This window comes from Ylistrum balloti, unplaced genomic scaffold (genome assembly GCF_031769215.1).
Source record: "Ylistrum balloti isolate Yb309-2 unplaced genomic scaffold, AGI_CSIRO_Ybal_v1 Utg370018, whole genome shotgun sequence".
NCBI lineage: Eukaryota > Metazoa > Mollusca > Bivalvia > Pectinida > Pectinidae > Ylistrum > Ylistrum balloti.
This window is the reverse complement of record NW_026782087.1, coordinates 499,951-511,376: the sequence shown is the minus strand read 5'-3', so window position 1 is coordinate 511,376 and position 11,426 is coordinate 499,951. Positions and strand designations below refer to the sequence as shown.

Here is an 11,426-nt window from a genome sequence, read left to right as displayed (position 1 = left end):
TGCGCCTAATACACGTACATTCGGGATCTCTCTGGATTTTACCAGATGAATTATGCAATGCATTTCATTATTTGAATCCTAACTATACATATAATTGTCCACAATCAATCGACAACTTATTACAACATTTTAAAGGCAGGTTTACTTATTGAAATCGATTAAAGAAGAAATTCACACTAATGTATCCCGAAAATAAATTCCGAACGTACTCTTACAAAGGACCGATTTCATTGGTTTTTAATGTATCTCATTAACCAATCACTGAACGTGTTACAGATTGTTACTTTAACAAATATCATAACCCTTCAAGATGGCTAGTGATGATGCCGTCCGAGCTGGAAACGGTTCTATACATCACGTGAAAAACGGTAAAACAAACGGGTTTCATCACCACAAAAATGGACACAAGAGTAATGGAAAGAATGGCGATGCGAAAAAGGTAATGCCGTCGGATATGCCCTTTTAGGATTGCGTAAGGAAATGGGCACTAAGTTTTGGGTGGGACTCCCACTCATATGATAGGTATTTCCATGGCATCGATGTAATGAACTCTTATCATTATTCTAAAACCTGTTCCAATAGAGATGAAAAATCGTATGAAATCAAATCAACTAGTGTCACCGTTTTATTTTCTTTTGTAACTTTCACAACATTATCACTGCAGATCTGAAGCCACGCCCACCGATCATGCCAGAAATGCAGAGTAACGTCCCTTATTAAATCAGTTGTCAAGCGATTAAGTAAACATTGACCATTTGTTTATATGTTGGTAAACAAGGTCAAAAAGTGTGTCGTGTTTAAGGCATGTTGTGTAATCAATATTTTTAGTGAATCTTATTTTGCAGATCATGTTTATGAATATTATTTTTTAAAGACGTCTTTTGATAGAACGTTTAAATATTGTTTTCTTTGCATAGAGTAAGGTTAATGGTAGGTCGATCTGCAGACAGGAAGTTAAAAACTCATCGTTGACTTGTTTCCATTATGTATAACTATGTGTATATAAATATAATATTGCTTATATCACGCCATAGCAATAATGATCAATACACATAATACAATAACAGGACTTCAAAAAATATGATGGGCAATTGAATGATTTGTCAAAGGTGAATCTGGGCAAATGATTTAAGATGTAAGAAAAATAACATACATATGTTCATAATGTAATATGGATATAACTTTTGAAATTTAAACAAGCAATGCTTATTTAGAAATCTAATTATGATAGATCTAAAAATAGGTATGTAATGATATTACATGTAGCTTATTTTAAAAGGCGTCAATGTAGACCTAGAAAACAAGGTCAAGGCATTTATGCACATTCCAAAAGTATCTTATTTTCTGCATACATCCAAATTCATTTCCCCAATTTTCTTAAAGAGAACAAGGTAGCTGTAGAAAATGGTTCATGAAGTAAAAGGGCATAAAAGACAGCAAATGAAATATTCATTCAAAATTAATGTAAAAATAGTTGTTTCTTTTGATAATATTTGTAAATATTCATAAAAAATCAAAGCCCTTTTCATTAAAAATTGGGAAAATGCCAATGATATCCAAATTTTTGCTAAGTAAAGGCACTGTTTTATCATTACCACTTGTCCTAAGTTATTGCCTGCTAGTCAGTAAGAGCACTGTTTTATCATGGCCAGTAGTCCTAGGGAATTGCCTGCTGGTCAGTAAAGGCATTGTTTTATCAAGGCATAGCAGTTAAATATATTCTGAGCTCATTATGTTTATATTCTCTATAAATCTGTAGCAGTTTTTTTAGTTTATTAGTTGTGTAAACATATTGCCAATATTGTCAGAGGAAAGAAATCCTGCCTTTCCCTTCATAGATTCTGCAGTCCAAATATATGTATGCATTACTGAATGATTCCAGGGCAACATTATTCAATTATTGTCATAACATTAAGTTGCAGTGTTAGTGTTTGGTGGTATCATACTGAACCCCAACAGAAAAATAACAAACAGATTTATTTTTACAACGACAACCGTTCCTTAGTTGAATATATACACTTAACAACAACATAAACAGTTAATATATGTATCTCACATCAGTATATGCAATTCTGGCTTATCACATTTCTTTTAAATTGAAATTGAAACTGCTGGTGCATCAAATAAGATTACTAATACCAGACAGCTGGTGAAGTGACTGGGGCTAAATTCATGATACTAACCTTGCATATTGGTGATGTCAATTTTGGAGTTGATGTAATATTTGTGCAAAACTATAAGAAATCAGTCGTATGATTATCATGTTGCAAACATACATACTTTAGTGATAACCTTACTACAGCACTATTCACAGTTTATATGTGATGTTTAGAAAGCAGTTAATGTAGATGAGCGAAATCATCACTGTGCTAAATAGTGATAGGTCGCTAAAATTTAATTGTGTCATATGAAGCACAGTGATGTATACAATAATTATTATTACAATGTTCATTCTTGTCCAGCTGTAACGTTAGTATTCAACCATTTATGAAATGAAATTCTCTGATGTATCATTTCATATTTACCTATATGCAAAGTTAACACTTCTGAAATAAAAATAAAACTGCGGTACTAGAGGTAAAAATTTTATCTAGTTTTATCCTTTGATCGACATTTTGATGTTTAGTAATGTTACAAAAAATAAATATGATTCTGTTTTCTACTGTAGAAAATAAATGATACATAATTATATTAGATGTATATTTGTACATGTAAAGTACATGACATCACATTAGCATTTTCAATGAACTGATGATTTATATTCCAACATTGTGTTTTAGATGGCTGATTGGCAGGATGATTTCTGGGAATCATTCGAGGAGACTCCAATCATTGCTGCCATATACACGTATTTCTGCTTTGGACTGCTCGTGGTTTTTGGACACATCCGTGACTTTTTAAGAAATATTGGACTAGAAAAGATAAAATCATGCACAGAGCCAAAGCTCCCTGTAAGTATGAGATATACAAGTGTAGATGTTTTCTTGCAGTGTTGCTACGATGGCTTATATCATATTTCTCATTGGTTTAGACATTTTTACTGAATGCTGTTACTGACTTTGCCAAAAGTGATTTTATTTATTGTAGGCATATTTCTTAATGGTCATCCAAAGGGTGACTATTTGGGCTTTTGTGAATTTGTTTCCTACCAGCGGTATAAGATACAAGTAATGATGGATGATCAATACATAATGCAGGCCCCATGGACATCTTGGTATTTTTTAGTATTAAGAACAGTGTATTGGTGTAATTGTTACAGGGTTTCGTTCCGCTGTATCAGAGCTGGGAGAGTTTTTATACCAGGAATATATATCGCCGTATACGTGACTGTTGGAACAGACCTGTAGCAAGTGGTGCTGGGGCTGAATTAGATGTTGTGGAAAGGGTGTCTAATGACAATGGCTGGAATTTTACGTAAGTGTACAGCATGCTTTAGGTATACTGATGGATTAATTGAAAGAGATATTAATCAATTTCAGGCGTGCATGTATAATTAATGATGATTTTGAGTTCTTGACAATAAAGGACAATATTTTCCTTGTCTTTTCTAGAAATACTGGCAAAACGATTCGGGTGATGAATTTGGGATCCTACAATTATCTTGGATTTTCTCAAAATTATGGTCCATGTGCAGATGCTGCTGAAGAATCTACCAGAAAATATGGAATGTCTTTTTGCAGCAGCCCTCAGCAGTTAGGTCAGTATCTATGTAATATATACTGGTAGAGTTATTGTTTTTGTCTGTACTGGTGCTTACATCATGGCCCATTGTTTTGCCTAAGCAGGTCATCATTCTGTACAAGCTGTCTTTCCCTACCCCATTGTGAATAATCTCAGCATGTCCGAGCTGTCTTTCCCTACCCCATTGTGAATAATCTCAGCATGTCCGAGCTGTCTTACCCTACCTCATTGTGAATAATCTCGGAGCATGTACGAGTTGTCTTACCCTACCCCATTGTGAATTATCTCAGCATGTACGAGATGTCTTACCCTATCCCATTGTGAATAATCTCAGCATGTACGAGCTGTCTTACCCTACCCCATCATGAATAATCTTAGAGCATGTACGAGCTGTTTTACCCTACCCCATCGTGAATAATCTTAGAGCATGTACGAGCTGCCTTACCCTACCCCATCATGAATAATCTTAGAGCATGTACGAGCTGTCTTACCCTACCCCATTGTGAATAATCTCAGAGCATGTCCGAGCTGTCTTACCCTACCTCATTGTGAATAATCTCAGCATGTCCGAGCTGTCTTACCCTATCCCATTGTGAATAATCTCTGCCTTACCCTACCCTATTGTGAATTATCTGAATAATCTTAGTGAATAATCTCAGCATGTACGAGTTGTCTTACCCTACTCCATCGTGAATAATCTCATAGCATGTACAAGCTGCCTTACCCCATCCCATTGTGAATAATCTCAGCATGTACGAGCTGTCTTACCCTACCCCATTGTGAATAATCTCAGCATGTACGAGCTGTCTTACCCTACTCCATTGTGAATTATCTCAGCATGTACGAGCTGTGTTTTCCTGTTGCATTGTGAATAATCTCAGCATGTACGAGCTGTGTTTCCCTGTCCCATGTGAGAAAGAGATATTCAATCCGTAGCAAACAACTGTGAAACTTTTAAGAACAGAAAAGTTTAGGTCCCCCGCTTTTATAGCTATATATGTAATTGCTATAACATGCTTGTTTTATGTGAACATAATCTGAAGAAAATTTGATGTGTTTTATTGTATACAGATCATATATTGTTGGGTTTTTTGTCTTCAGGTTACTCTGAATTACACAAGGAACTTGATGAACTTGTTGCCAAATTTGTTGGCGTAGAAGCAGCATTTACCTTGCCCATGGGGTTTGCAACTAACTCAATGAATATGCCTTGTCTTGTTGGTAAGGTATGTACTCAATGGACATGTAGATCAATGCTATGTAAAAATTAGAGCTGGGAATGACTTGGTTAGATTCTCTTGTTACATTACCAGTGCATCAGATAAGTTCAGATTCTCTCAAGAATGTCAGTTTTTCAAGTCTTGATAGAGGAGTGGACATATTATACATCCATATAGTTGTCCAACAGAATACATGTAGGAAGCTTTCACTTGGATCACAATAAAAATTCGAATAAGGAAAATGGTGATCTGAATCTGTATAAATTATGTACTGAGAAGTTTGTTTGTTTCTATATTTCTACAAGGAAGTCACATTTTGTTTGTGTGTTTCCAGAAAGCAGTCACATTTTGTTAGTATGTTTCCAGAAAGCAGTCACATTTTGTTAGTATGTTTCCAGAAAGCAGTCACATTTTGTTTGTATGTTTCCAGAAATCAGTCACATTTTGTTTGTATGTTTCCAGAAAGCAGTCACATTTTGTTTGTATGTTTCCAGAAAGCAGTCACATTTTGTTTGTATGTTTCCAGAAAGCAGTCACATTTTGTTTGTATGTTTCCAGAAAGCAGTCACATTTTGTTTGTATGTTTCCAGAAAGCAGTCACATTTTGTTTGTATGTTTCTAGAAAGCAGTCACATTTTGTTTGTATGTTTCCAGAAAGCAGTCACATTTTGTTTGTATGTTTCCACAGGGAAGTTTGATTCTGAGTGATTCGCTGAATCATGCCTCATTGGTGCTAGGATCCAGACTGAGTGGAGCCACTATTAGAACCTTCAAACACAACAGTAAGTGTACATAATATTCAACAGTTGGCAATCCTAACAGATTTCAACTTATCAGACATGAACAGATTGTTACAAAGTGAACAAGAGCAGCAGTTTTGTTATTTAGTGAACTTGAACAAATTGTTACAAAGTGAACATGAGCAGCAGTTTTGTTATTTAGTGAACTTGAACAAATTGTTACAAAGTGAACATGAGCAGTTTTGTTACTTAGTGAACATAAACAAATTGTTACAAAGTGAACATGAGCAGTTTTGTTACTTAGTGAACTTAAACAAATTGTTACAAAGTGAACAAGAGCAGTTTTGTTACTTAGTGAACTTAAACAGATTGTTACAAAGTGAACATGAGCAGTTTTGTTACTTAGTGAACTTAAACAGATTGTTACAAAGTGAACAAGAGCAGTTTTGTTACTTAGTGAACTTGAACAAATTGTTACAAAGTGAACATGAGCAGCAGTTTTGTTATTTAGTGAACTTGAACAAATTGTTACAAAGTGAACATGAGCAGTTTGTTACTTAGTGAACTTAAACAGATTGTTACAAAGTGAACAAGAGCAGTTTTGTTATTTAGTGAACTTGAACAAATTGTTACAAAGTGAACATGAGCAGCAGTTTTGTTATTTAGTGAACTTGAACAAATTGTTACAAAGTGAACATGAGCAGCAGTTTTGTTATTTAGTGAACTTGAACAAATTGTTACAAAGTGAACATGAGCAGCAGTTTTGTTATTTAGTGAACTTGAACAAATTGTTACAAAGTGAACATGAGCAGCAGTTTTGTTATTTAGTGAACTTGAACAAATTGTTACAAAGTGAACATGAGCAGTTTTGTTACTTAGTGAACTTGAACAAATTGTTACAAAGTGAACAAGAGCAGCAGTTTTGTTACTTGGTGAACTTGAACAAATTGTTACAAAGTGAACATGAGCAGTTTTGTTACTTAGTGAACTTGAACAAATTGTTACAAAGTGAACATGAGCAGTTTTGTTACTTAGTGAACTTGAACAAATTGTTACAAAGTGAACATGAGCAGTGTTATTTAGTGAACATAAACAGATTGTTACAAAGTGAACATGAGCAGTTTTGTTACTTAGTGAACTTGAACAGGTTGTTACAAAGTGAACAAGAGCAGTTTTGTTATTTAGTGAACATGAACAGATTGTTACAAAGTGAACATGAGCAGTTTTGTTACTTAGTGAACTTGAACAGGTTGTTACAAAGTGAACATGAGCAGTTTTGTTACTTAGTGAACATGAACAAATTGTTACAAAGTGAACATGAGCAGTTTTGTTACTTAGTGAACATGAACAGATTGTTACAAAGTGAACGTGAACAAATTGTTTTTTATGAACTTGAAAAAAACATGTTGACTTGTCTTGGTTCTCCAGATATGAATGATTTGGAGGATAAACTGCGTACAGCTGTGATTGAGGGTCAGCCAAGAACACGCCGACCCTGGAAAAAAATCTTGATTGTGGTGGAAGGAGTTTACAGGTAGGAGTTCGTATCAGCACAAGTATTTGGTTTAATTTTGAAATACATGTGTCTCAAAGGATACAGGTAATTTAGAGGTCACTTCCTTGCAGCTACTGCTATGATCTGAAATTCTGAACTAATAAAACTAAATGTGAAAAAATGATTTATAATTCCTGGTAGACATTACTAAATTGAAAACTTATCATTTCAGTATGGAGGGGTCCATTATCCGCCTCCCAGATGTAATCCGACTGAAAAAGAAGTACAAAGCCTACATCTACTTAGATGAAGCTCACAGCATTGGTGCACTGGGACCAAATGGAAAAGGTGTGGTCGACTACTTTGGGCTTGACCCTCGTGACATTGACATTATGATGGGGACATTTACGAAGAGCTTTGGTGCAGCTGGAGGCTACATTGGTGGGTCCAAGGTAATATCACCTACCTTCAGCTTCAATAACAAAAAAAAAAAATATGTAAGCTATTTATGCCCAAGATCCACAATTTTTAAATATGAAACCCGGTCAAAATCAATAATAGAGACAAACTGTGGACAAGGAGGTTGGAATGAAATTTCATCTATTATTTTCACTGGGAATCCAGTTGACAGTGTTAATGATTTGGTTTCTGCAGAAATTGGTGCAGCATTTGCGAGTGAACTCTCATGCCGCAATTTATTCCACCTCCATGTCTCCATGTGTCACGCAGCAAGTCATTTCCTCTATGAAGATTGTGATGGGACTAGACAACACACTGGAAGGTAACCATTAGTGGCCCTGTTCTGTTGAGATCAAGCTGTATTTCAAAATAAAAGTCAGTTGTCTATATTTGTTAATGAAAATGATTTATTTAGTACTTTTGTCAGTGTTCCATTTTATTTCCAGATTAATTTAATGTTCCATCGACACATCACCAGTTCTTTCTTTTAATCTGAACTGAACTAATTTTGTTACATGACTGTGAAGGTTATTTAAGTTACATTTATTTATTTATTTTTTATATAGGAAAACGAAAGATTCAACAGCTGAAGTGGAACACGAGGTACTTCAGACACAGACTTCACAAAATGGGCTTCATCATTTATGGAAACAAAGATTCCCCTGTGGTACCACTGCTGATGTTTATGCCTACAAAAGTTGCGTAAGTAACTTTTATACTTGTGATAAGATTCCTGCTTCTCGGAAATAAGCTACCAAACAAAAACAGATATTGTATGACTTGTGTGATGATGCATGGTGGTTCAATAACTTATTACAATAATTTGCAATCACGTCAATAAACAAGATGTTTTATATCGGACAAAACCATTTGTTTGAGATAACGATCAAGTAACACACAATTAACTGGATATAGTAACAATATTTTATGTTGAAATTCTTCTTTTAAAGCATCTAACTTTAATCAACAGTATTCACATATTTAGATGTGGAGAAGGAAAAGCATTGATTACTTCCCCTGATGAATGGGATGAAATTGATAGTTTGTTCAATGACCTTCAATGATTTTCAAGGTCTGACAACCCAAATCTGTTGAATATTTCGGGTCATGTTATTTCCCAATAACATGCTGAGATGCCTGTCATTTTAGGTGTTTTGTGTGTTGAGATCTTCAAAATGTTTCACAATTACCGGAAACCTTAGGGTCATAATATTCAATCTGTAGCAGGCTAGGATGTAGGACTTTCAAATAATTCACAATGAAATGCTTTCAACGTTTCCTCAGTTTGGATAACATAGCTAAGAATTCATGATATTAAACATGTAAAATGTGTTTTCTTGTTACAGAGCATTCGCACGTATGTGTCTTGATCGAGGCTTGGGTGTAGTTGTGGTAGGTTTCCCAGCAACACCCATCATTGAATGTCGAGCCAGATTCTGTGTTTCAGCTGCTCACACCAAAGAACAGTTGGACAAGGTAAGCATTATATTCTGATAAAGACAGCTGATTTTTCTTTCTGCTTTCTCAGTGAAAAATAAGAGAATCAGTGAGCTGGTATTACAGACAAAATACAATACGTTTTGAAATACTGAATACATGTTGCTAACTGTTACAGAATTGAAAAAAAAATTATTAAAAGCTTGTCTAATGTTTGGTTGCTGTTTAGGCCTTGGCTATCATCAATGAGATGGGTGATCTTCTCGGCCTGAAATATTCCACAATGCCGGTGCCCCCGCACGATGAAACAGACATCCAGCTGGTGGAGGTATGATATAAAAAATGGTACTTTGGTATAATGTACCTTCATACATTGCAGAAGTTTTATGAATCAAGGTTTTTAGGATATGGGTACCATACAAATAGATAGAATGGAATAGTTTTGGTCATGTTAATTGGAGACATTCTTCGGGGAGAGATTTTGGATGTTTTTAATACAAAGTGAATCAGATTTAGCTGAAATATTTTCCTGTCATGACAATTTTAAACATTAGGGTTTGCATACTTTCCACAGCTCCTCTAGAAGGGTAGGATAAAACTCATGTAGGAAAATGGAATTGAACTTAAAAGTCTTTTCACAAGGATGATCACTTAGACAATAACTAAAAGATGCCTCTCTTGATGTCTTGTACAGAGCTGAAATAAATTTTATAGTAAAAGCTTTGAAGATTTAGTTTTTTCAAAGTTCCAGATAAAATTCAATCTTCCATAAAGATAGTTATTATGTATCATTATCTGACAACAGTTCACACATCTTTATTTACCGTGTTACAACAATGAAAAAGCAATAATGAAATTCAAATGACTGTTTAGGCTGTGACTTGCATCATCTGATAGAATTTATTTTTTCATTTTGTTACAGTGAAGATGGTATTCACGATCTCTCCGTTACTAACTGTGCTTCATATGATTGGACTTCAAAGCTGATGGTGGAATGTTGTTCTGTTATTTGGATTTTGTTCTGAAGTGAGCTCTTTCTGTAAATAAATTGATCTCACAGTTCATTCATCATTATAACTGAATTTTGATTTTGACAATTCAAGAGGAGAAGTCATGGATGGAAAATAAGCTTCTTCATCAAGTCATCACCATGTTCTGTTGGATCTTGGTTTTATAACTTAATTATAACTAAGGTTCTGTTCAATGGCAACCAGGTCCTCAGACTGACATCTAAAGTGAAACACATTCATTTCTACACCATTGTATATTTGAAAACCGGACAAGACGTCAGTGAAGTTGCATGTGTCTATGTGTTCAATTTTTTTTTTATCACAGAATGAAAGACAAAAGTGTTATTTTTACATGTGCTTATTGGAGACACATATGCCTTTTGAGTGTGAATCTGCATCCTTTGTACTAAAACACACGTGTGGATTATCATATGTGGCTTTGTGATGTGTGCACCTGAAGTTTTTATCTTTATTTTAACGAGACACAATTCTTGATTCTTCTGAAAATGAAAGTATCTGAAGTTTTGGTTTGTTGTTTTGCTGGGTAGATTAAGTTTGAGAATGAGGCTAGACTGGAATGTTGGTTGTGAAACGATGCTGTGATTAAGGCTGTGTTTGAAAGTGAGGTTGAAAGAGAATGAGGCTGTGCATGAGAGTGATGCCATTTGAGAATAAAACTTGGAAAAGTTTAAAAGGGAGAAAGTGTTTGATAGTTTTAGGACATATGTTCCTTACTTTTCTAAGTGACACAAACATCCCTTGAGCAGGGATGTACAAAAATACTGTAAACACTTATTTTAATATACTTTTATTTTCATAATGGCTTTATATTATTGCATGTTTGCCATAAAGTATCGTGAAAGTGGGAAGTGCTACAGCACAGATCTTGCACTTAAACCCTGCTGACTTAAGGGTGAGGTGCTCATTGTAATAAATTATAACTACATCGTGCATTTCTGGTGAAATCTTCATACAAGGTTTGACCTATGAATAGTATCAACCAGAAGTACTATTAAAGTGTTTTGTACCTTATTTATTTATCAATTAATGTTTGTTACTTGTTGGAGCTGTATGTAGAAAAATATATTTGTGTTGTGTTTGTTTAGTTTTGAAATATATATATATATATATTTACTTTAACACTTATAATACATTTCATATTTATCAAACACCAAAGTTGAGATAACATTTAGCTTCGGTCATGTAACTTGTTTTCAGGCCTTTTTTATGATACCATTGAGGGCTAAAAAAAAAAATAAAAACCAGATATTTGGATCTTAATTAATGCATTTACTGGCTTCTAAAATAGAATGAATTGCTTGTGAGATATTCTAACCTAAATACCTCTTCAATTCCTTGCATTCCCAAGGTTGTTTTCCTTCCA

General features: G+C 34.5%; 1 protein-coding gene across 1 annotated transcript; it reads left to right on the top strand.

Moving 5' to 3' along the window:
• Positions 1 to 310: 310 nt before the first annotated feature.
• On the top strand, positions 311 to 11,133 carry LOC132548543 (serine palmitoyltransferase 2-like). The gene is made up of 13 exons (XM_060212405.1): positions 311 to 439; positions 2,781 to 2,951; positions 3,260 to 3,414; positions 3,552 to 3,697; positions 4,783 to 4,907; positions 5,590 to 5,683; positions 7,070 to 7,175; positions 7,369 to 7,588; positions 7,791 to 7,917; positions 8,162 to 8,297; positions 8,942 to 9,071; positions 9,262 to 9,360; positions 9,955 to 11,133. The coding sequence occupies exons 1-13, from the start codon at positions 311 to 313 to the stop codon at positions 9,955 to 9,957; spliced, it is 1,641 nt and encodes a 546-aa protein (XP_060068388.1). The 3' UTR covers positions 9,958 to 11,133.
• The last annotated feature ends 293 nt before the right edge of the window (positions 11,134 to 11,426 follow it).